At 35.9% G+C, this 23,765-nt stretch overlaps 7 protein-coding genes across 7 annotated transcripts; 1 reads left to right on the forward strand and 6 right to left on the reverse strand.

Moving 5' to 3' along the window:
* Positions 1-124: 124 nt before the first annotated feature.
* On the reverse strand, positions 125-1,594 carry EV154DRAFT_517552 (phosphatase 2C-like domain-containing protein). The gene is made up of 5 exons (XM_051602510.1): positions 1,157-1,594; positions 878-1,041; positions 619-813; positions 296-556; positions 125-241 (listed from the first exon to the last, which is right to left on the reverse strand). The coding sequence occupies exons 1-5, from the start codon at positions 1,521-1,523 to the stop codon at positions 152-154; spliced, it is 1,077 nt and encodes a 358-aa protein (XP_051454891.1). The 5' UTR covers positions 1,524-1,594; the 3' UTR covers positions 125-151.
* A 1,920-nt stretch (positions 1,595-3,514) lies between these two features.
* On the reverse strand, positions 3,515-4,946 carry EV154DRAFT_517553 (Mur ligase). The gene has a single exon (XM_051602511.1). The coding sequence runs from the start codon at positions 4,805-4,807 to the stop codon at positions 3,551-3,553; it is 1,257 nt and encodes a 418-aa protein (XP_051454892.1). The 5' UTR covers positions 4,808-4,946; the 3' UTR covers positions 3,515-3,550.
* A 1,588-nt stretch (positions 4,947-6,534) lies between these two features.
* EV154DRAFT_484079 (uncharacterized protein) lies at positions 6,535-7,057 on the reverse strand (the record flags this gene model as incomplete). Its single annotated transcript, XM_051598631.1, has 3 exons — positions 6,535-6,645; positions 6,749-6,868; positions 6,926-7,057. The coding sequence occupies 3 exons, from the start codon at positions 7,055-7,057 to the stop codon at positions 6,535-6,537; spliced, it is 363 nt and encodes a 120-aa protein (XP_051454893.1).
* Positions 7,058-9,128: 2,071 nt separating this feature from the next.
* EV154DRAFT_517557 (major facilitator superfamily domain-containing protein) lies at positions 9,129-11,936 on the reverse strand. Its single transcript, XM_051602512.1, has 13 exons — positions 11,582-11,936; positions 11,398-11,501; positions 11,238-11,341; positions 11,100-11,165; positions 10,969-11,024; positions 10,854-10,905; positions 10,753-10,799; positions 10,184-10,687; positions 10,042-10,118; positions 9,940-9,972; positions 9,810-9,875; positions 9,671-9,727; positions 9,129-9,604 (listed from the first exon to the last, which is right to left on the reverse strand). Exons 1-13 carry the CDS (start codon positions 11,836-11,838, stop codon positions 9,225-9,227), a joined length of 1,803 nt encoding a protein of 600 aa, XP_051454894.1. The 5' UTR covers positions 11,839-11,936; the 3' UTR covers positions 9,129-9,224.
* Positions 11,937-12,921: 985 nt separating this feature from the next.
* Positions 12,922-14,193, reverse strand: EV154DRAFT_447815 (Snf7-domain-containing protein). The gene is made up of 7 exons (XM_051597139.1): positions 14,056-14,193; positions 13,878-13,982; positions 13,755-13,801; positions 13,528-13,693; positions 13,356-13,467; positions 13,189-13,298; positions 12,922-13,127 (listed from the first exon to the last, which is right to left on the reverse strand). Exons 1-7 carry the CDS (start codon positions 14,119-14,121, stop codon positions 13,062-13,064), a joined length of 672 nt encoding a protein of 223 aa, XP_051454895.1. The 5' UTR covers positions 14,122-14,193; the 3' UTR covers positions 12,922-13,061.
* An 899-nt stretch (positions 14,194-15,092) lies between these two features.
* EV154DRAFT_593766 (uncharacterized protein) lies at positions 15,093-17,177 on the forward strand (the record flags this gene model as incomplete). Its single annotated transcript, XM_051606955.1, has 5 exons — positions 15,093-15,346; positions 15,535-15,609; positions 15,782-15,879; positions 16,283-16,578; positions 16,670-17,177. The coding sequence occupies 5 exons, from the start codon at positions 15,093-15,095 to the stop codon at positions 17,012-17,014; spliced, it is 1,068 nt and encodes a 355-aa protein (XP_051454896.1). The 3' UTR covers positions 17,015-17,177.
* Positions 17,178-21,544: 4,367 nt separating this feature from the next.
* On the reverse strand, positions 21,545-23,154 carry EV154DRAFT_553825 (uncharacterized protein; the record flags this gene model as incomplete). Its single annotated transcript, XM_051605154.1, has 5 exons — positions 22,738-23,154; positions 22,508-22,674; positions 22,290-22,454; positions 21,941-22,177; positions 21,545-21,608 (listed from the first exon to the last, which is right to left on the reverse strand). Exons 1-5 carry the CDS (start codon positions 22,834-22,836, stop codon positions 21,545-21,547), a joined length of 732 nt encoding a protein of 243 aa, XP_051454897.1. The 5' UTR covers positions 22,837-23,154.
* Between the last annotated feature and the right edge of the window lie 611 nt (positions 23,155-23,765).

Genomic DNA, 23,765 nt, shown 5'->3' on the forward strand with positions numbered 1-23,765 from the left:
TTTATTTGTTATTTTATTAATTTGCATAAATATACAGTAAAGAAAAAAAAAAAAAGAATGCATATGTACAAGTATAAGTAATAATATGAGATTAATATGATGGTATGCAAAATATGAATATATAATAATAAAAAAAAAATAGATTGAAGGTTTAAGGTAGCGGTGGGGGAGAAGGTTCTGGTGGTCGCTCATCCTTTTTAACGATAGCTACAATCACACTAATATCATCTGCTTTTCCTCCCTATAAACATGATATTAGACAAAAGAGGATGATTTTTTGAACTATACATTTTACCTGATAGTAAAGACCTTCGTGCATAGCTCTTACCTGAAAAGGAGAACTGGGGTTATCTGGATCCTCACTCACAATTTTTGCTCGGAGTGCAAGAGCATCTGATATGCTTTGGGGTGGAACTTCGTTTATTTTTTCTGGATCAATCTGCTGATCTATACAGTTCTGTACCTCTTCTAAAATCTCATCGTCATATAAATTATCAAACAGTCCATCCGAGCCCAAAATCACAATATCCCCCTCCTCTATTTTAACTGTGAATAGCTACACATAAGAAATCATGTTAGTGTACTTCTATGAATAACTTTTTTCTTATGGCAACGTACTTGTGCATCCGCCGGTGAGTCGAAAGAAGCTGTGCCTAATTGGTAAGGAAAGTTGAAAGAATGTTGCTGTTCTTCAGATCGAAATATGTAGTCGTTCCGTCGAATAACGGATACACCGCAATCTCCTAGATTTGCTATTCGAAGTTCATCTTGACATAATATAACGATACATGCAGTTGTTGACCCCACAATACCCTAAATGTGTATACTTTTTTGTTAAGTACCCGCTATTCCTTGTTTCTCTCTCTCTCTCTTATACCTCGTTTTGCGCATCTAAAGTCGTCATATGATATGCGCTTTCCAAAACTTGTATAGGATCTGGTTTTACCTGTAGTTGCTGAGGCCTTACATTTGTTTTAATCCGATCTAATTCTAATTGAGCGTAATGCATCAATTTACGTGAATACAAAGCAGGGTTGGCACCTATAAAAGGGAGAAGGGATTAAAATAAAATAAAATAAAAAAAAAAAAGTAAAAATAATCAACAAATAAATAGTAAATAAATAAGTCTTTTTTTTTTTGTTGTTGTTGTTGTTACCTTTATGAGTACGCCAGCCACCTACACCGTCAGCTACGCCCAAGGCGTCTTGTCGTTTAAAGTAAGCGTCGTCGCCCACTTGAGTACTAGAGTATATGACATCGTCTTGTTGTTGTGTTTCTGAAGGCACTTTGCCGCTTTTGGGGTGACCTGACACTCCAAGATTAAGTGTGTAGTGAAATAAGGTAGAGGATAACGACGGATGAAAGAAATCAATCACGTTTAGATTAGTACGAGGTCGTTCCTGTTGATGTGCCGCTACTGCTGATCTTGACGAACTGAACGTTTGGAAACAGCACCTGCTGATTAAGGGACGAAGCAGTTTACGTGAATGAGTTTTATGTGAAATGAAGGCATGGTATAGCATGAAGAGGATTTATTGCAAGGAAAAAAAAGAGAGAAGACAAATATAAAAATTGTTTTAATAAAGAAAGGGGCCAAAAAGAAACCCGCGAAATTCTGTAGTGGGCCCATTTTATGCCAGTAAACAAAAAAAAAAAAAAAAAAAAAAAAAGTCTAAAATCCGATGGACTGCTAAATCAAGTTACCATCTCTACAGAGTATTTCTCACATGACTCTTTCTAATTGATCAAACCAGCTTTCATTACTCTTCTTGGTTTATTCATACTACAAAGAAAAAAGAGCGTTACATGCACTGTTTACTGTTTACGCACGATTCGCACAACGAAGAAAAATTAATGTAAAAATGCAATCGACACCCCCTTTTTTTTTATTTTTACTTCACAATTCTTTAAAATAAGTGTATCACATCGCAGGTAGTGGGGATTTGGACTCTGCAAAAACATGTGCGCTTGAAAAAAAAGGGGGGTACTTAAAAGCATAAAACATCAAGAAGGATTAGGTATACACTGTAACTTTTCTTGATAAAATGTTACTTAGAACCGTGCTAATAAAACATTCGCTCTTTTTTTTAAGGAGTCAATCGGCTGCATACAATACGACTTTTACATTTGCTGTCATATCAACCAAGTTTGGTAAAGCAGTCATACCATCATGACAAAAATTGAATTTTGATATTCCATTGTTGCTAGAGGACCTTTCAACCCCTTTCATGACAGTAACATGCTCCTTAGCAAACTTTCGCCGCCTTACTTTTTTTATGAGTGAAACATTGTACACATGGTTCTTTAGGACAGTTGCTTTCATTAGATCCTTTTACTTTTGATAGCATTAAAATGTTTATTTTTATACCAATGTTGGCGTATGACATATGCCAGAACAAAAAAAAAAGCTGTCAGTCAATTTGATATGGGCTACATTAATCTAGTTCCACATTAAACTGGTTTTTGAAATCATGATGATATCACCTAGATTGGATGCTACGTCTCCCATAATCCTTTCATATGTAACCAATGCCTGCAACATGTGTCTGAATATGTTACATTTTGATTAAGGAAAGCAAACCTATGGCTTGTCAGTACTTGGAACATAAAAAAAATCAAACATCAGACTGCATTATATACTCAATTTGTCGGAGCTTTACTTCAACTTGCGACAGCACAGATAATACGACTAATTGTTCACAAATCCATGTAGCATTACCATATGATGCGCTGCAATCTGGCATACAGTAGGACTTAAAACTGTGATACTTTATTTGCATAAGCTTGTTTGTTTACGTTCTTGTCAGTCTACCATCATGGTTGCATAATTTTCAAAATATTTTGAGACTTATTAACAATAATGAACTTTAAAAAAGAAATCATGTATGCACGTTTCCTAGATAGTTACTATAGCTCAATGGGGTATCTTCCTTTTATGTTTTTTTTGGTACTTGATTATAGTAAATGACTGATGTATACACGGAAGACCTTAAATCAGAACTCATTGTTTGTTGTGGAAAATTTAATTCACTCGCTATAAGTAGATATGCCGTGAATATATGAGTTCATAAATCATGTCACAAGTGGAGAGTCTGATTTTTGTCCACAAAGTATAGCATATAACTAAAAAAAAAAAAAAAAAATCGAAGGCTATTCTTTGTTTGTCGACATGGCCGATCCCCACAAACACTTACACACAAAAATCAGCGGATGTATAAACACGCTTGATATACTTGGCCAATTCTTTGTTTGTGCTTTTTTTTTTTTCGGGACAATTAAGTTCAAAAGGTTCGCGAAGTGTCTGGTGAAAGATTGCGCAATACATAATACTTTATACGATATAAATATGTATATATATAAGAGAGGGGATATTATGTTTAATCAAGAGTTTTGATTTTTTTTTTTTTATCTGTGCAGTATAGAAAAAAAAAACCAAGGCGTTCGTTGGTTTAGTGTACTAACACTAGTTCATAATTATCTCAAAAAGATATATGACATGCTTGAGCCATAGTAGTTCTTTTTTTTTTTGTGGGTTTTTTTAATTATTTTATTAATTTTTTTGAGGTAAAATACGGTAAAGGTCGGCTACTAGATAAAGTGAGCCACATAATACGACAATATCTTCATTTCCGCAAGCTGAAGCTGCTTTTTCCAGTGCTTCTTCTAAACCCAAGCATGCTACAGTTTTTGATTTGTTTGCTTTTGCGATTTCTGATGGTTCTGTGCTTTGAATCCATGGCATGCCTGCAGGCTGGGTAAAATTTACCGCAAACACAATGTCATTGGGTTCGATCAATCCATCCATCATGTCATGAATGTCTTTCCCGGCAGTGGCTGCAATAATCCAAATCACTTTTTCTTTTTTCAGGCTATCGATATATTTGCGTAGAGCCATGGTTGCGGGTGCATTGTGTGCTCCATCCACTAAAATCTTATCCAAACCATATTTTTCCATAATCAATGGATTCTCTTTACTGGTGATCCATTCTAGCCTTCCAGGCCATCGTGTGTCTTTCATGCCCGCTGCCAATTGTTCTGGCGTCATCTGAATCAACCCTAATCGACATAACCAATCCAATGCTGTAACTGCTGTGGCCGAATTCATTCTTTGGTAATCCCCACAAAGCCTAATTCCGTACGTGTACTTTAATTGATCGAATTCCAGCTTACATAACACCGGTGTAATAAACTGAGCTGGTTGAACAAGCTGGTAGGGCGAATCGGTGGTTTTGGCATGCTCAACTAAGGTTTTCAAGACAGTTTCGGAATCTTGCGGTGCAATGACGACAGGACAGCCCGACTTCATGATGCCTGCCTTGGCTGTAGCTATTTCTTCAATGGTGTGACCAAGAATATGAGCATGATCCATGCCGATGGCTGTAATGACCGTCATGACAGGGTGTCGAATGGCGTTTGTGGCGTCCAACAAACCACCTAAACCAACTTCCAGAACAACAAAGTCTAATCTTGCCTTGTCAAATACATAAAAGGCTGCACCTACAAGACATTCGAATGAGGAGGCACCAATAGCGCCTGTCTTGTTCAAGAGTGCAACATAACTAAAAGCTTCGTCGTACATTTGTTGAGAAATGGCTTGGCCATTGACATTGATACTGTCGCGAGGTTCTAGTAAGTGAGGCGAGTTGAAACGTCCAACCGTGTATCCACAAGTGCGAAGAACGGAAGAAATATAAGCACAGACCGATCCCTTTCCATTCGTTCCTGCTACATGAACAATTTGAGTTCGTTCATCTGGTCTACCAAGGGCTTCCAATAAATTTTGAATGCGTTCAAGTCCAAAATTCATTTTTTTATGTACAGTTTCTTTTTTTTTTTTTTAGTTGAGAGCAAAGGAGCAAAAAAAGAAAAAGAAAAGAAAAGATATTTAAACGGAGCGAATCTTAATAAAAATCCTAAGAATGGGTCCTTCCGGATATGCCTCAGCAAACCGTCCGGATAAGGGAATAAAGCTTAGTTTGCCACTCGGTGGTTCTGGAGGAAAAAAGCCGGAATGTGCCAAATCCAGGTCAAAGTCTTCAGTGTACAAGTCTGTTGCTGGGATAAACTATCTACTCTGTTCAACAATTGCTTTGCGAGATGTTGGTTGCACAGTGTCATTCTAATATACTTTTTGGCTGAAAGCTGTTCCACAACAGTTAATTATCCTGCGCTTCAGATTTAGAGTTTTATAAAAGAAGACTCGGAAGCTTTAAGAACAATTGTAAAAGCTTCTGAATTGTTCCATCACAAAACGGCTTTTCTAGTATATATAAAGCTAATGATTGAGTTTTTATGAGTACTCTGGTTCTGTGCCTAGTCCATCTCTATTTTAGGATCGAAAAAAAAAAATGAGAGATGAAAAAATGTCAAATTTTGGACATTTTACCTACCAACATTTAAATTTCATGTTATTGCGTGTACCGGAATATTCTAATTCGAGTTTATTGCACAGCCTCATAGGCAATTAAAAAACCAAAAAACCATAGAAGTTAAGTCATTACGTGAATGTTTCACCTACAAAAAATGCTTTAAAACTCACTACCCAAAACAGTATTTTTCCTTGTGATCCGTGATAATATATAGGAACAACATTTTTTTTTTTTTTTCGCATTAAAAAGTAAATATTCGTGGTGTCCGTTACCATATGCACAGCCACTGGGAGATTTATGTCAGCCTCTTTCATCCCGATTTTCGTTCTAAATCCAAATTGGCTTGGGGATAACACAATACCAGCCATTTAGGAATTGTTTACCATCTCACCGAGATTAAGTCAGCCCTCACACATGTACAGACAGAAATTTTAATCGCAAGAGTTTCACAAATTAGGCCTTGGCATGTATGCCCAGAACAAAGGTTTTTTTTTTTTTTTTAAAAAAAAAAAATCTAATATGCTTCGAAATAAACTTTTCTACTTGTGTTCATTATTATAAAACGCTTCCCTCATCATATAAAAGGGCTTTTTTATACGAGATAATGTCTATTCCGATTCACCTACCCCCACCATTCGTAGTAAAAGATTACACCAAACCTTCTTCCTTGATCTACCACATGTTTTTTAACAGTCTTAGGTCTTAGAAAAGAGGTTCCAGCATAAAATATTAGGTCAATAATCACAAGTATCATGTCAGGTTGGATATAGGTCTTGACGTAAAAGTCACACAAATATTTTCTATCTACCAAAAAAGTCTATCCAGTAAACACGAATAAAACTATGATTTCCTCACTAACGCATGATATACCTAGAAGCCCACACACCAAGATACAAAATTACTGCCATTCCTGAATGCCCACAGCAATACTAGCGCGAGTCATGAGTAAGCATAGTAAACGACAAGGGCAAGAACAAATTGTACATCAGTGCCCTATTTGTGCTTTTTCTTTAAATAATTCTACAGTTCCAATGAAAGAGCGGCCTACGTAAATTATCTTCTTAACGGCGAAGAAGATTATAAGGCTTTAAAAACCAATTAATTCTAGAGAAAAACATACGAGTCAACACTTTAAGCAATATTCAGCTTTCATGGTTACCCTATACTATCCCCAAATTAGAAGGTCCTTGTCAACAATATTACTGTTCAAGACATATAGGCTATTGCAGTGAATTGTCATTACCACACAGACGTAGATGCCAGTATTTCTAAATCTCTTTTTAGTGATTAGAATATTACAGTCATTAATCACAGAGTGATTAGTGCATTTTACCTGTGATGGAAGCCTTTTCTTTGTAACGCACGATATATAAGCTTACATTCCAGAGTAACCCTTCCGTGTTTATAGGTACCCTGAATTGCTTGCAAATTGGAAGACCCTTTTCGATTTCGTATTGATAGCGCAGGTCATAGCTTATGATGTGAAGTAAAGAAAAAAACTTTATTTTGAGATTAGGCAATCTTGTATTTGTTTATTATTTTTGTTTATGTAAGACCCCTAATTCCTTAGCTTTTATTGATGTTGCTTTCAAAAACGGTTGTTTGAAATAATAAGCAACTGCGATCAGATAGACTAGGATGATTGGACGTAGTACATGTATCTGAGGTCTCAAAGTCAAAATAATCATATTATTGATAGTGCCAGGATATGATTGTTAATAGAATGGTTGCATGGAAATGAGCCCCAGAGGAAGTAGTCAACTGAAGAAATCTTATGATTTTAAGAGAGAGCTAACAGAATATAGATATGGTTATTCCGAACAAATCTTACTGAAAGTTTGATAATAAGATTATATGAAAAATATAAACTTAAGATAAGAAAGTTGAGGGAAACACAGAGGAGTCAATTACAAATTATTAAGAACTAGATTTTTAGTAAATGTCACACTCTACGTAATTCTTAACTAGCCGTAATAAATTTGGCTGCAACAGCACCTTCATCTTTAGTTGACCCAGTTAAGCTTCATCTTCTCTTTGGGGACGCGATACTTTTTTTTCCAATATTCGAGGGCGAAGAGAGTTGAAGCGATAGAAACAGGTTTAAACAAGTCAAGCTCTCTTTTAACTTCTGACATCTATCATCATCTTTCATTTTGAAGCCACCAATTACTTAGTATAAATATCACATCATTTTATTCCTTGTGTCAGGCAGACAGTGTTTTTTTTTTTCAAATGAACATTTATAAAACTCAATTTCGCTACATAGACCGCGTAATAGAATGTCTACACACCTTTGGGTTTATCTTTTAAATAAAAGACGTAGGTATATAGACATTCGCTCTCAGTAAAACCCAATTTAGTTATTAACCGCGAACAATTTTTGGAATAACGAGTATCAAAACTTGGTTGTTGTCAGTTTGCCTCAAGTCTGATATAAACTAGCAAATTACTATTACTCTCGTCTTTAGTTATTGTTGCTCATTTTCGTATCTGTGCTTTTAAGGTCCTTCAGCTTGCTACGGGCGGCTGTAAATCTGTCCTATGTGAGCAGCTTGCATCAGTGTTGAATAGCAGTTTTATAACTGTCTATTGTTGAATCAGAGACGTCTGAGACTTTCAAGTAGGAGGAAAAGGTGACGTAGCATGGCAACCCTCACTCTTGATGGGAAGGTTTTTTAACTTCTACGGGGGTTATAGGTTTGTCTACGGGCAGCTTCGAATATGGTCGAATACTGAAAGTTTGTCATTTTATGACGACATGTTTGGCCCATATTGCTAGTTAACATGAAGTTTCGTAAGGAACAGGAAGGTAGATGCTTAAAATACGATGATGAGAGGGTGGTATTTTGCTGGTTATGTCCCAAGCTAGCCGTTCCTTCGAATCAAGTTCTGGTTTGCAAGGTTTGAGCAGATAATTGTGTACAATATGAAGAATATTATACTCAATGATGACCTTGATAATCCTTTTAGACACTGTGATTTGTATAGCCTATTGTATTACAAGCAGCAATCCTTGTGTATAAATGTATTCTATAATGATACTCTGAAGGACGTTAACTGTGGTGATTCAAAATAAACGCAAAGTTAAGATTACTTTGATGATACTCGTTTCTTCCAGTAACTAATTAACCAGATTGACTATGCGATGTAATTCAGGATAATGAAGTTGTATTTATTAAAACTTGTCTACGATCGAAAGATACTGAAAGTTTATAAATGGTCCCAGTTAACATGCATAATAATCAGTTACTCTTTATATTTAAAATCTAATAAATTAAGTTGTGTATTTCCACAAAAGACTTCAGTTGTTTTATTAGGGGTTTCTTTATTTATGTGTATGTTTAATGATTTACACAATGACTCTTATACTCGGGCTTTATTATTGTACGAAATGAAATGTTTTCGTTAATTCAAGACTAGTTGACTAAGAATGATAATTCGAATGGTAGGACAATACAATCCAGTCTAGCTGTCACACCTGAAGACTGCAAAGAGTCTATAAGACACTCCGAGAGCTCTTGGAAAAGATGCATTGGCAAAGAATTAGAATTTAGGGCTTTATTGTAAATACAAAATAGTGAGATTGTCTACAATAAAATTTAATTTTTATGAAACTGAAGTTTTGAATAAATGGGATTAGTTAAACACAGAGTGTAAACTTACTCTTTGAGGGACATTAAAGAACTCCATTGATATGGTAATGTCGACCATACCATACCAGGCTTTTATTTGAAACGGGGTTTTTTGAAAACGAATCGTATTGATGATGTAAATGAATTTATTAAAAATAATACAAAGTTTAGGTATAAGGGGGGTGAGAGGATAATTATAGCGGGTTACAGATATTTGATAAAATTAAGCTGTTTCTAATTTTTTACTCTCGTCTATTTCAGTTTCGGTTTTAACCATATTATCCTTCATGGGCGTGTCAATGACAATCACTTCTGCTGTTGCATCGTCTTCAGGGATTTCATCCTTGTTTTGCTTTGGTTTACGAACAGAATGATGCTTGACGAAGCAAGAAGAAATTGTACCGAGACCGGCCATGGGAATAAATACATACCAAATTAACTGAAGTCCTTCGACGTATACCCGTAAAGTGGAAGCTAAATATTCTGCAGGGAGACCATGGTTGACAAATTCAGAAGATTGAATTACAGCATTAGCAAGCTCCACAGGTAAGACGTTTGGAAGATTCTCTGTTAAATGTGAGTTCAGAACCGTAGAACTGATAGCTATAAATAGTTTAACTTATTAGTACTGTCTGCAGTTCCCTTGATTTTGTTCAGATTCTACTTTACCAACGCCTAATGCACCTCCGAGAATACGGGAGAAATTTCCAAGTCCGGTAACAACGGCTTTTTTGGGAACAAAGAAAGGTCAGTTTTTTTTGTTTTTTTCTTACATCAGAAAATCAAATTAACACTAGTAACTACATACCGATATCTTTTGGTTCTACAGATGCCTGAAGTGCAATGATACAAGATGAGAAGAGACAACCAAGACCTGAAAGTGTGTGCATGTTAGAATATAAAAGTCAATGTGAGTTGTCCCTTTTTTTTTTGTTTACCTGCACCACCAATAACAGTAATACCATAAATTTCTAATTTAAGCAAAAACGTTAATACCTTTTTAAAACAAAGAAGAAAAAGCTTAATTGTAAAAAACTTACGGGAGAACGGTGTATCCTCTTTGAATAAACTAATTAAGCCAATCCATAAGGTTACCATGACCATACCAAACATAATTCTAAGCATTGAAATTTAGCTGTTTGTAATGCAAAAAAAAAAAAAAAAAGTCTGATGATGACTTACAAAGGTTTGTAGACACCTATTTTAGATATAAAGATTCCAGCGAAAGTTGAGAGGACACACATGACCATTTGCATAGGAATTAATCTAATTCCAGACCACATGGCAGAGTCGTTTCGTACGACTTGAAAGTATACGGGTAGGTAATAAACTGCGGAGAAAAATGTCATGCCAAAGAACCAATTCGTCAACAAGACACTGACGACGGAACGGTTCTTAAAAAGTCTAGGGGGCATCAGGGGTTCCTTAGCAAAATGCTTCTCAACATAGACCAACAGGATTACCAAAAGAAAAGAAAGAATAAGAGGTACAATCACAGCAGCTGATTTCCAAGGGAAAGTCTGTCCACCAAAATTAAGTGCCAATAGAAAGAGCGTAGCAAAGGCCAAAACAATAACGGTACCTGCATAATCAACTCGCTTTAATTTTTCTGTGAGTTTACCTTGAGGAGTAGGCAACCTTAAAAAGAGCACCAACATAACCAAAGCTATAGCACCGATGGGTAAACTATCATGTTTAAATTTTTAATAACTTGTGTATTTTTTTAAGAGAACTTATGCGTAGTAACTTACTTGATGTAAAAGTTCCATCTCCATGTCACATAATCAGTGAATAAGCCCTAAATTAAATCAAAATAAGATTTGGGTAACTCTTTTGTTTGTTGTGCACTTACACCAATCAATGGACCAAACACACTCGATAGAGCAAATACAGCATTGACGACACTAAATATTAAAACGGTCAGATCGAAAATAACCCATTTGTTTCAGTTTGGAGAAAAAGTTTACCCTTGGTAACTGCCTCGTTGTTCAAGTGGTACTAAATCGGAGAAAATAATAAAAACCTGTGTAAAAAAAAAAAAAAAAAAAAAAATTGTGAGAAAATAGCAATATGACGGAATATGACATGGAAAACTTACCATCGAAAAGATACCGGCAGCCCCAATACCTGCAATGGCTCTTGAAATGATCAACATAATCATATTCTAGCATATAAACAAAAATCAGCAACTATTTTGGTATTTCTTTGTTACAGTTTTTTTTTTTTTTTTTTTTACCTTGGCAGCACCGCACAAAACAGATCCGAATAAAAATAGCCCAATACCGACCATCAAGATTATTTTACGTCCGAAAATATCTGAGAACTTGGAGAATAAAGGTTCTAAGGAGATATGTAAGCTTTAGAATGCACACCAGAATAAAAAAAGATAGTCTTACGGAAGGCATCAAAAGTAAGGATGTAAGCTGTAGCCACCCAAGAAACAATTGACATTTGATTGAAATCTGATCCGATACTAGGCAATGCTGTAGAGACAATAGTACTATTAAACATGATTAAAACGTTTGATCCGCATCAAAAAGGTTGACATTTCGTTCTAGCTTTTTTTTTTTTTTTTTTTACCCATCTAAAGCAGCCAAGAAAAGTGCAATTTGAAGGCCTACAAAAGTCAGAATACGAGCAGTTTTTTCTTTCTTCTTTCTTTTGATTTCATCTTCAGGTGATTCATCATCTTCCACAATAATGGTTTTTAGGTTGTCCGGCTTCTCGGACCAAGGGGTTGATGGGTCAATTGATGATGCGTTTTGTTGGTCAATTGTTGAAGTCGTCGATCCAGACTGCTCTTGCGTTTCATTTATCGAAACCTCTACCTTGTCCATTTTTTTATAAGAAGAAAAAAGAAACTGGAAAAAGCTTATAACAAAAAAAGAAAAGATCCAATAAAATTGAAAAGTTTAATATGATTTTATAACACAACAAAAATAGTCTACTATGTTTGATTGGATAGTCATAATTCTTATTGTTGAACAGACAAAAAAAAAACATTTGTGGCAACATAGTTACACATGAGCGGGGTAAAAATGGCCCGAAACAAACATTTCGTCCAGACCCGCCATCGTAAATCGTCGTATCGAAGATTTATAGGAGTTTTTACTTGAAAAAATCATTCCTAAATTCCTCCATGTCTGATATTGTCAGATGTCTGTACCGTAACATGGCGTTTCTCAGATCTAGATGAAGTGGCCGACCATAACAAGGGCATGCAATTCATGGAGGGCCAAATTTTAAAGGTACAGGGAGACCCTTTGTGTTTTTTTTTTTGCAAGTGACATAGAATTATTATAACAGCGTAATTTAGACCTTAGATACTTGTTTTTTGCGCTGCTTACAAGCAAGGAATATCAAAGACCAATGTTAAATGTCTGGAATTAAGTTTTTGAAAGACAAGAGTTACTAAGCAACTTCCTAATTGCCAGAAATTCAATTTGTTCAAAAAAAGGCTACGGCCCGAGCCGATACTCTTATTTGTGCTAGCCTGAGCGTAATCGACTTTTTATAAGTCTAGATTTATTGTGCCGTTGGCTTATCTCGCCATCAAGAGTGCTCTAGATATGACTAGCTATTAATAAACATAAGATCGTTGCTTTTAGTTACTTATGGCATAGACGAGGAATGATTTGATGTACTCAACCTATGTATTTAGAACAATGAAATGAACAGAACAATGTCTGAATGCTTTTCTGTTTTACAAATATAGCTATTTTATTTATTATGAGCATACGCTTTAAACAGTAATTTGTGAACAATACGCCAAATAAAAATTAAATTTCATGGTGTGGGACACTGTTAAAGAATTTAGACTTCGAATTTATCGCCGTCGCCCGAACGAATGCACATCCGTTGCGTTATCTGAAGATCATTAAACTTATGATCGATTTATTGCTGTAGATAGTCAGTGATGTACAATATAAAATGCATATTTAATGCTTTATTGATCGTTGTAATTATTTAAATAAAGAAGGATTGCAAGGATATTATTGTTATTATGTATAAGTAATCCACGCCTTTTTTAAACAATGATACCAATTTTAAAAAATAAGTGTTACGCCTTCATAGGTGCTTCTGCTGCAACTGGCAAACCAAATTCATCCAACTTTACATCCTGGTGCTATAATTGAAGGGTTAGTCAATAAAAAATATTTATTAAACAAAGAAAGTGATCTACATACCAATTTGGGATCTGTGTCAGCGGCCTTTGGAAGATCTACAACATCTTCCTGTAAATAAGAAGGAATATCCTCCTCTTCAAACTCTAACTCATCTCCAAGGGCATCCAATTCTACATCTCGTCAATATATGTCTTGTCACGATAAACAACAAAAAAAGAAGAGCTTACCAGCTTCAAGGTCGTCTTCATCAATATCGTCGGGTAAGTTGTATGATCGACCTAAAGTTTCTTGGACCTCATTAGCTTGCTCCATCAAGTCCTCCATCTCATCTTGTAAAGACTATACAACAGACAACTGTTAGCTTTGTCAGCTTGATAATAATATTTAGTTGTAGCTCACATCAATTTTATCCAAATTGACATTCTTGTATTGTTTCTTCATTTCTTTGTTTGCTGTTTGCATAGCGTCAACAGTAGCCATGACATTACGTAAATTCTCGGTCGTCATTTGAGCTTGTTCCATATTAAACGACTGCTGTTGTAAATTGTCTCGTTGAGCTTCATATCTAGAGTCAAACGAATGAGTCTTCTAACATATTTTTTTTTTTCCTGAATGGGTCTACTTACAGTTTCCTTTGCTTCAATACTCGCAAGGCCTTTTGTTGAACAGTTTTCTACGTGGATGAGGGGAGGGGGTTAATAGACTGTTACGGGGGGGGGGTTGAGCTTTTCTCAAAGGGGATTTTTTACCTTTGCAGGGCCATCTCTCATTTTCTTGAGTTGATCTCGATATCTTGTAAGCTCGGCATCTAACTTTCTTACTTTGACTTCAACAGCATCCACTCTCACGTCCGTCTACCAATAAAAGTTAGTGAATGGGCTCTTTCTTTTTCTCGTCCATCTTTTTTTTTTTTCTTTGAATATTTACATTAGAAATGGCATCGTTAAGTGTTGGCTTGGGAATCTTTTTACCGGAACCGAACAATCTGTTCATTGTATGTTGTAAGAAATTTGTAGTAAAACAAATAGGGAGCGAATTGCCAAGAGAAACTCAAAATGTGGAGGCAGTACGGAAACAGTCACGTTTCTGAAGCATGAATTTCATCCAGAAACATTTGACCTTTTTTCGTGTGTGTGCGTTCAAAAACATATTTGTTTTCTATAACTAAAATTTATAAACAGGGCAGTTTGTTTAGGGAGTTATTACCATTTACCTTCCCGAAAACTCATGGGGGTAGATACTATGCTAGATACAAAAACACCACAAAAAAAAACACGAAACGTACGTTAACAACCTATATTTTATTATATGCTAATAATCCAATATGATATTTTAGACGGGTCTCTTAGGGACAGTCAGGGCGCGCGTAGTCGTAATGTTGGGATTTTGATACTTTAATAGACGTCAAGAGGTCAATAGAACTTAACAACTTGAAATTTATATACACATTTATCACAACCAACATAATTTAAACCAGTATATGTATTTTAAAGCTAACTTTCAGCTTCTCGTTTGGACTTTACCTTAATATTTGTGCGTAAGATTAGGATCAAACGAGTTCAAAGGCGAAAGAGTAATGATAGAATTGTCAAAATAAGTATAAATCGTTTGATATACATTTATTTGTAATTTTTTGCATTGTTTTTGATTGTATATCCTTGTTCCCAGGTCTACAGAACATCCCAAACCACAGATCTTACGTTGCGACTACATGCACTTTGGCTGTCCCTAAGGAAAAATTGGCTGTCCCTAAGAAAAGCGTATTTTAGATAGTTCTAAGCATTTTTTTTTTTTCGCTTAAGATGACGTCCCTTCAACACTTTTTTAAAAGATTTATGTAAAATTGAATATTCTTTCATATGGTATAAAGTAAAGTCGCTGGATATCAAACTTTTACCAAGGTAACTCTATACCACTACGTAGAAAAAAAAAAAATACCTTGTTAAAACCGTTGCGCTTAAAATATGCTCTTTAAAGCGTTGTTTCAATATCCTGGGTTTCACCGTTTACTTTTTAATGCAAAACCGTATCATGTAGAAGACTTGAGACAACGGGGCAGTCTTTTTGAAGTTAAGCTTCTAAAAGAGGTCTTTGACAATAATTTTGTCAATAATCATTGCTGCTTACTTTTGACATTTAAAACTAATTTCTGGGCATTTTGCCATGTTTTGGGTTTGAAAATTTTCAGGCTGGCTTTTGAACAAGTAGTACAAAGTAGGTAAGTCAAACTGGACTTTGTCTCAAGAGCATTATAATAATAAGCATGCTGTTTGAGCATTTCAAAATTGTCAGCCCTTTTTTTTTGGCAGCATCTGGTGTAAGGAATATTTGGTGGAAGTATCATCCAATGACTGCCCAGGATCTATATTACGCCATTTGATGACGTCAAAATGTTTTTTTATAAAGTTGTTTATTTTCCCACCCAACGCCCTTTTTCTTTTCTTTTCCTTATGCACAGTTTCGAGTAAAGGCTGCTGTTAGGTGAGTCTGGCATGTACGTCTCGCTCGTGGGTGTACCTGCTCTACCTCTACCTACCGTCTAGGCTCTAGGCAGGCGTGGCTATCTTCTGGTTTTTTACACGGTAATGCTTTTAAAAACTGTTGTTGTGTTAATCAACAGGCTAATTTTTTCTTTCTTTTTTTTTTCATGTAGCTTGTACGAGGTAGTTTGTGTAGGTTTATGGAGTCGAATATTTGGCATGCTCTTGTACCGCGACAGAGATGCAGACGGTGTTTTCAACAAACATTCGCGTAAATACTAGACATTACAGAGCTGACATGGCGAGTGAGAGATCGAAAGGACACCGTGAAACCGCTAGTACGGACCTTCTTGTGAATCCTAGTTTATCCTCTCATAGTTGGGCGACCTTATCTACGAAAAGGTGTGACATACTTTTTTTGACCACTTTCCAACGATTGTGTTCGTTTTATAATTGTCAACTAAAGCATAAAAAACGGGTGAGTGCAGACAGAGACTGACTTCCACGCAGTTGCACTTGGGCAATTTTCTTTTTACTGGAAATTGGCGAACAGGTCTCTAAACTTTTATCTTTTCTAAAATAAAGCTTTCTTTTTTTTTTTTTTTGTCTTCAAAAAACTTGCCACGCCTTTATAAGACTACATTGTATTATTGTTGAATCTTTTTGTAAAATAGAGATTTGGTTACGAAAGTATATGTGTGAGCAAATCGTTGTTTCGTCATCTACCACATCTTTGAAAGTCACTGATAATCACAAAGAGCCGCCCTTGAGAACTTGTAGTAGCCCATCATCTCCATTATTAAGATCAGACTTGCCTCTTGATATCAAGCAGGAGTTTTTGGATCGCATTCGTGATGCAACTATTTCTGCATTTCTTGTCGTCTGCATGCGATTTATTATTTTGACGTATAAGATTTATCATTCGCAAGTACAGCCAAGCAGCATTTCCGCTACAAGGCCTATCTCACAAGTAAAGGTTTTCAAGCACGAGGCTTAATTAGTACGCGTCTGGTACAATTCAAGACACAGTAGGATCGTTTATTAGATCTGTCGAAAACTAGAGGTCAGAGACTGGAGAGATCAAAGATATACGATGCTTGTTCAAGAGCCACAAATGTATACTGGTATTTAAGAAGGCTACTTTTGTGATCGACAGAAATAACAATACTTCACTCGAAATCAAAAAAGGTCCTTTGGCTTCTGATATATTGATAAAAGTATATCATGTAGAATGTTCAGAAATCTGTCTTCCTCCTCCGTTAGATCATAGTTTATTTTCAAGCACGTCCAGCTCTCGTCAGCTCCTGCAACTTTTCAATTTCGAAACAGAAAATAGGATAAATAATCGTAGCAGGCATGGCGGATGCACCTTAGTTTTTCTTTTAATTTTCTTTGGAATAAGATAGATCTTAATTTTAACTCGCTGTTTTTTCTTTTTATCATTTTATTCCATTTTCCAAATCCCTATAGCATATATCACTCAGTAATGATAATAAAAAAAAAAACTTGATTTGGCGTTCTATCATGTGCTTTTGTTTACTTTTCGTTTAAGAAAAAGTATCAATCTTCACGTCTTGTCAAGTCACAGAAAGTCACTTCATTTTACTCCTATTTCTCTTTTTTTCCCCCAATTCTCTTATGCTTAGCATATGATGCGGTAATCGCTAACTACTTCGGTGGGGTTATCGTATAATTTTTGGAACTGGGCTGAAAGTTCTAATCCACTTCCTGCTTTCGGGCGTGTTGAAACAGGCGGGCGGCTTCCCATTGGATCAGCAAATACGAATACCAGTGGATCAGCAAATATGAAACGAATGCATCAGCAAATATGAAACGAATGCATCAGCAAGTACGAAACGAGCGCATCAGCAAGAACGAAACGAGCGCATCAGCAAGAACGAAACGAGCGCATCAGCATTTACGATTACGAGTAGATCAGCAATTTTCAACTAATGGGCAGTTTCTCCAGTGTGACAGCATCGGGAAGTGTTGAATGATTAGACTTTTGGCCCTATTTAATTTTTAAATTTAATGAAAATGAAAAGCAAATAATACTGTGACCTTTCTTTATATATATATATATATATACTCATGCATGAGTTGTCTGCAAAAAAAAAAACAATTATTTTCTTGTTTTCTAACTGTAAATGTCTTTCTGATGGGACTGACTCATTTGATAAAAAGCTTTTTATGAAAAGACAAAAAGTCTCACTTGTGCCCCTTGCATTTGGCTTATTTTCTGACATGGACTGCACAAGAATTCCTTCAATTACATTAAGCAACTATGTAACGCTATCAACTACCCTCACAAGAAACGGTTGAGAATAAAGCGATTTGCTTAAAGAAAGTCTTGAGAAAACTAACTACAAACACATTTGTACTTTGACCACTTTCATTTTTGTGGTGTATATAAGAGAGAGAAAAAGTTACCGGTAACTTTTTTTTTCAATTGTAAACATTTCTTTATATACAGTTGTTCCGATGCCAAAGGGCGAGTAACTTTTTTTTATGGTTACTGGTAACTTTTTTTTATGGTTACCGGTAACTTTTCTTTCTTGTAGCATAAATTTATTGTATCGTCACTGATAAGCGACTTAATTTTTTATAGCACAAGGATGCTTAATTCGTATAAATTTAGACTATGATACCATTAAGTCTTTCATCATACTCATTAATAAATCCCAGAATGCAAGTGCAAAGTTAATAAATTTAATAAGACACTGTCCTAGAAACCATTCTTTTTTTTTTAGAGGTGACCTGGCTGGTAAAGCGAATGAAGATTAAAGAGAGTACCAGGAAGGCGTTACTATTCAAAATCTGAGCAAACATCTTTCAATCATACGGCACAATACGTCCACAAATATATATATGAAAGGGGCCTATTTTTTCATTGATGTTGAGGTTATATAGTTTAAACGAGAGCCATGCTGCAAGGTAGCAAGCCGAGAAATTTATAAATTATAAGTAAAACTTAGAAGAACACATTAAGTTTATTTATGATGCATTGCTTAATTTCCTTCAGACAGCCAAATATGGGAATCTGAAAGTGTTCTGTATCATATCGAGTGAAACAGTTATGATAACAGTATGCGCTACAGCCATGTCAGTATGACTGGAGCTTCCTAAAATTGTAGAGAATTGAATAAGTTAGAACACCGGACAAAAATCAAGATGTTGAGATGTATGTTGTTACTTATCTTTGGTAGTAGTAACAGTAGTATACTAGTACCGGGAAAGACCTAAATGAATTGAGTCAGTAACGAAATGGAATTTAGAATAACTTGTGCCAATATAAATACTTTCCAATATATAAAAGAGAGGAGGATAGCCCAAAGGATCACAACATCCAGCATTGAACACCGCAGGCAAGTAGTCGCTACTGTCAAAGCCCCTTCCTTCCTGAATGGGAAGCGTATCTAGCCAAGAGTAATCACAAAGTGTATCTACCACAAACCACTACGGTAGGCAACTACTATGAAAAGAGATTGGCAGATAATGCATAGCATCCACGATGCCCGCCAGGAACCCACCTCGACCTGTACCTCCTAACAAAGAGTGCAATCCTCAACATGTTGATGATCCCGTCATATCACCCTTGCTCACCCTCACGACCCAGCAAGATAGAATGAATAACCCTGGCGAGTCTTGTCGACCTGTCTTTTTTTTATATTTTGGACCGAGATGACACTTGTGCAAGCAGCTTCGGGGTATATGTCTGAACACGACTGTACAAAAGGAGGCGAACTGGTGGTGGCTTACTACAGCTGTTTATGGCGAGGCCTAAAGAAGCAACCAGCCAAAGTAGGGATTTTATTCTGTGGCAACCTCTATTGTCATTAAGATGCCCTTTTTTCATCCTGTAGATAACCCTCTTCTTTCCAACCGTCATAGAATATTAGATGGATTGGGTGGTAAAGAAGAGAATTAGCTACAAGATAAAAAAAGGGGAATATAACACCAATAGACGATACCACAGAACAAAACCCGTTCGTCTGTGACCAGCCGCTCCCAGTCGGCCTCGCCATAAACAGATGTAGTAAGCAACCACCAGTTCGCCTCTTTTTGTACAGAACGTGTTCATGTATGGGGGTCAGCCGCCTGCTTACGCGTCATCCCAGTCCTTTTTTTTTTCAGAGGGAAGACGTTGTTTGACCCACCGTTTCGGGTTTATAAACTTACCGGGAAGTGGGGGTACAGAGAGAGACAAGAGCGACAGAGGACCTATAAAAAATTAAATATGAGTTTCAATGTTTTTTTTTCTTTTTAAATGAGATTACTTACAGGACTACAACATGTCTTGGAAAGCACCCAATGCAGTCGATACAAGCCCAGGAGGGTTGACGACAGGTATACGTGCACGCCATACATTACCTACTCCCTTTCCATAGGACCATTTAATAGCAGTAAGGGATCACCACCGATCGACATTACAACCCAGTAGACACACGGCATTTGTGCAAAAGAGTACCCCTTAGTGAGCTTTCATCGCGGCAATGCTATTACTGAACATCATGTTAATAATAAAAAAAGAAAAGAGGAGAAAGAGTGAGAAAAAATCAGTAGTGCGTAGCTACCAGACTTTGACTGCTGACAGGCTCACGCGCAACAAGATAAGATTACCGTGAGAGCTTTGATTACATGATCAAATTCAGACATTTGTACTACTTTGATTTTTAAGCAAAAAAAAAAAAAAAAAAAAAAAAAAAAAGAGTAGAAATCTTACAATGAACACTTCACATGCCACTGTATACAACATAACTTACACTAAAAATACTGCAAGTATGAAATTCTGGGAGTTACAGAAACTATGCTGATCGTGTTAATTATCTCTGTAAAATTTTTATTTTCGCCAAACTAGAATATTGTGGAAAGTTCCACCAGCTGAAAGTGACATCAATTACACAAGCTGTCACTAAAAAGTCTCAATTACATTTACGTGGCCTACAAAAATGATCTTGAGAGGGTTTTATGTTGGTGAGTGTAATAAAACCTTGACAACTAAGAACTGGAATGTAGTAATCATGATTCTTATTTTTTGTAACATTGAGTTCATTCCTACTTGTTCTCCGTATGCCTTTTTTTTTTTGTTTTGTTTTTCTTGCTCACTACACTTGCCAATTAAGCATGGTTTTCAAACACACCTTCTCGAGTTGGGTAGTTTTTTTTTTAGGATCTTAGTTTGATTCTCTGTTTATTTTATTTTTTTGTTAATTATGCATCTCTTCAGTGTTACAAATGCAGTGATTGGCGAAAAAAAAACTTGTTCAAGATACGAGTCTTACCTGACAATTAGAAACAACGATGTAGATTTTTTGAAAAAAAAATATCATCCCTACGAATTTGTGTGGATATGCAATTAGTGACTCAATCACGGCCTTACTTCAAGCTGATCAGGCTCTTCTGTCAATAATGTTGACTTTCACGTAATGAATTATAGGTGATGGTGTACACTGAGTGGTAGTCACATAAAGAACAAGCACACAAGATGAGAAGTTTTAGCTTACGTGCTACATATACTCTTGTCCATTCTTTCGCCTTACAGTAACGGTGCCTAGACTTTTGGCTTCTTTTTTAATATCTTTTTTTTTTTATGCATATATTTTTTTTCTTTTGAAATTCCGCCAGTCAGTGTAAACCAGCATACTTGGGTAAAGAAAAAAAAAAAGGATGATATGGCACGTCAGTGGATGTATACTTTAAAGTCTGGTTCTCAATTTAAAAACATGATTTAAACATTCCCACAGAAAATACTTACACACTTGAAACAGTTCATCCTATCAATCGCCATCTATCTTTTTTGTTAAGCGAGTTTTTGTTTTGCATGGAGAACAAAATTACAAATAAACCAAAAGTGATACTGTTAGAACTTGGATACCACTTTATTATGGACGAAAAAATATAATTAAAAAACGTATAAGAAAAATCTATTGATGGTCTTAGAAGAACTGGGATAGTTCTAAGGAGAATATTAAGCGCCTTATTGGATCATGATGTAATAATCTGGTGATAGTAAATAATCAACATGTCTTTAAATTTAGCCCTTCCATACTGAGTATATAAGTATTATTTAGAGGGATCAACAATTATAACATCAAATGACAAGAGTAATATGTGTGCTCAGGATCTAATAATATTCTATAGTCCAGGCCCATTCGATTGTATTGCTTTTGCAGAATAAATATTTACTCGCCACAGGGTTGTACCCTGTGTACAGACTTCAACGGTAGGATGAGAACAAGCGGGGTAATGTGTGATTCATGATTAACTTTATTATTATATCTATGATATCCTCAACAGGGAGGACTACGCTATCGACTCTGTTCAAAACATACAGCTCCTTATCAACCAAACCGAAGGACCAAAGTCTTAAGCGAGTCTGTGCAGCATGAATGAAAAAGACTTGAGCTTTTTTAAAGACTTCGATGTCAGCATGAATGCACTTATAGGCAATTGTATGGAGCATTGCTAACAATCCGTAAGTCGCTTTCACCTGATCATTGGTCTCTCGCGGGACATCAACTAAACCAAACGGGCAGGTTGTTTCCCGTAGACATAATTCTAATTTTGAGCTGTTGTCAAAAATAACTCCATCGGCGTAGTATGACACTCGTCAAGCGACACGGCCTTTTTTAAAGAATTTAAGTAAATTGATCTAAAAAATGAAATCTTAAGATAACCTACCAAAGATTCAAACGATGATGGATAAAATGAAACTTTTGAATCACATCATCAATGGGTGTTTGTATCAATTCATTTGTCTTTAGTTGAAGCTCTTTCGGATAAAACTTTCTGCTTTGCTTATTTCCAACATGATGACCTAGAATTATGATACCCAAATACTCCAAACTAGTAAAGGTACATCAGTCTCCTTCAAAAGATGTAAAAATACTTTATCATACCTGTATTCATGTACATCTTCATCGTTGTTATCTTCCGTCAGCATGGTGTGTAAAGTATCACTCCAGATGGACCAGACATTTTCACTTGTAGGCTCTGTTTCTGCGAAGGATGCGGGCGAAGAAGGCGTATTTGTGGAGATAGCAGATTGATCGGGGCGTTGTAGACTCTAGTATCAGCAAAAATATTTTAGATTTATATTTTATTTAAAATGTTCTCGTGTATACTTTACAGACAATGTATTATCCATCGAATCTGAAGAAACTGTATGATACAGCTGTAGCTGTTTGTGTGAAATGAGAATGGTAGCACACATACTATCCTTTTCCATCCAATACAATTCAGCGCTGGAGTCTTTTAAGCATTTTAGTCCATCATGCAACAAACGTGAGACAAACACCTTGACCTCATCTTTTAAATTTTTAACGTCGAGAATATCTTTCAGCTGTTTTTCAGCTTCTACTTTGGCCGTTTCAGGTGTTACAATTCAACAGAAGAAGTAAATCCTTACTGTTGAAGGTTTGGTATGAATGATGTTGCTTTAGATACCCCAGAACCGATGGACTTGAATCTTTTTGTAATCTTTTGCTACTTGATGGCTCCGAATCGTCTGCAGGAATAAAAAAACCAAAAAGACGTGCGTACTCTTTTAACGGAAATGTTAGACCTCCTTATTTTTTTCAAACGTATTTCTTTTTATACCTTACAGCAATTCTTGCTAAGACCAGAAGGCCAGTATGATCACAACTATTTACAGCGCAATCACAGCCATTCACGGTTCTTGAGTTCCAAAAACTCAAGAACCCTGCCAAGGAGGTCGCCCTCCTATAGCAAAGACTAGCCGCAGCCGCAATATCACAATATATCTTTTTTCAATTTAGCTTCTTTTTAAAGAAACAAGAGTCATTACTAACTTACCTTTTTACGTGATTGGTTACTTTCATACATTAAAAGAAGTATGTTAAGGGAAAAGAAAAGAAGAAGAATAAAGTGTGTGAACCAGCTTTATTTATAGATAAACAAGCTTATGTCAGGATGATTTCATTTGTCTATTTTATCATCCATAATGTTTGAGCCTTTACTTAAAATAGAAACACTTGCAAAAACCTCCCAAGCAAGTCAGAGCTTGGTAATTGTCTATCTGCGTTCCAGTAGTAGCTTTTAATGACAGTGAAGCAGATTTTATGGAAAACAGAAATCGATCATCCCATGAAGTTTAGATGATATGGCATGTAAATCGACGTGTAGACCATCGCGTGA

This window comes from Mucor mucedo, assembly GCF_025094135.1.
Source record: "Mucor mucedo strain NRRL 3635 chromosome Unknown EV154scaffold_85, whole genome shotgun sequence".
Classification (NCBI taxonomy): domain Eukaryota; kingdom Fungi; phylum Mucoromycota; class Mucoromycetes; order Mucorales; family Mucoraceae; genus Mucor; species Mucor mucedo.

Coding starts and splice junctions, on each gene's coding strand:
- EV154DRAFT_517557 (XM_051602512.1), bottom strand. CDS start 11,838: ATGGACAAGGTAGAGGTTTCGATAAATGAAACGCAAGAGCAGTCTGGA. Junction 11,166..11,237: donor TTTTGTGCGGTGCTGCCAAG/GTAAAAAAAAAA, acceptor TTTATATGCTAG/AATATGATTATGTTGATCAT. Junction 9,876..9,939: donor TACTGTTATTGGTGGTGCAG/GTAAACAAAAAA, acceptor ACACACTTTCAG/GTCTTGGTTGTCTCTTCTCA.
- EV154DRAFT_447815 (XM_051597139.1), bottom strand. CDS start 14,121: ATGAACAGATTGTTCGGTTCCGGTAAAAAGATTCCCAAGCCAACACTT. Junction 13,802..13,877: donor TGAGAGATGGCCCTGCAAAG/GTAAAAAATCCC, acceptor TCATCCACGTAG/AAAACTGTTCAACAAAAGGC. Junction 13,694..13,754: donor GTATTGAAGCAAAGGAAACT/GTAAGTAGACCC, acceptor GTTTGACTCTAG/ATATGAAGCTCAACGAGACA.
- EV154DRAFT_517553 (XM_051602511.1), bottom strand. CDS start 4,807: ATGAATTTTGGACTTGAACGCATTCAAAATTTATTGGAAGCCCTTGGT.
- EV154DRAFT_517552 (XM_051602510.1), bottom strand. CDS start 1,523: ATGCTATACCATGCCTTCATTTCACATAAAACTCATTCACGTAAACTG. Junction 1,042..1,156: donor TGGCTGGCGTACTCATAAAG/GTAACAACAACA, acceptor TCCCTTTTATAG/GTGCCAACCCTGCTTTGTAT. Junction 242..295: donor ACGAAGGTCTTTACTATCAG/GTAAAATGTATA, acceptor TCATGTTTATAG/GGAGGAAAAGCAGATGATAT.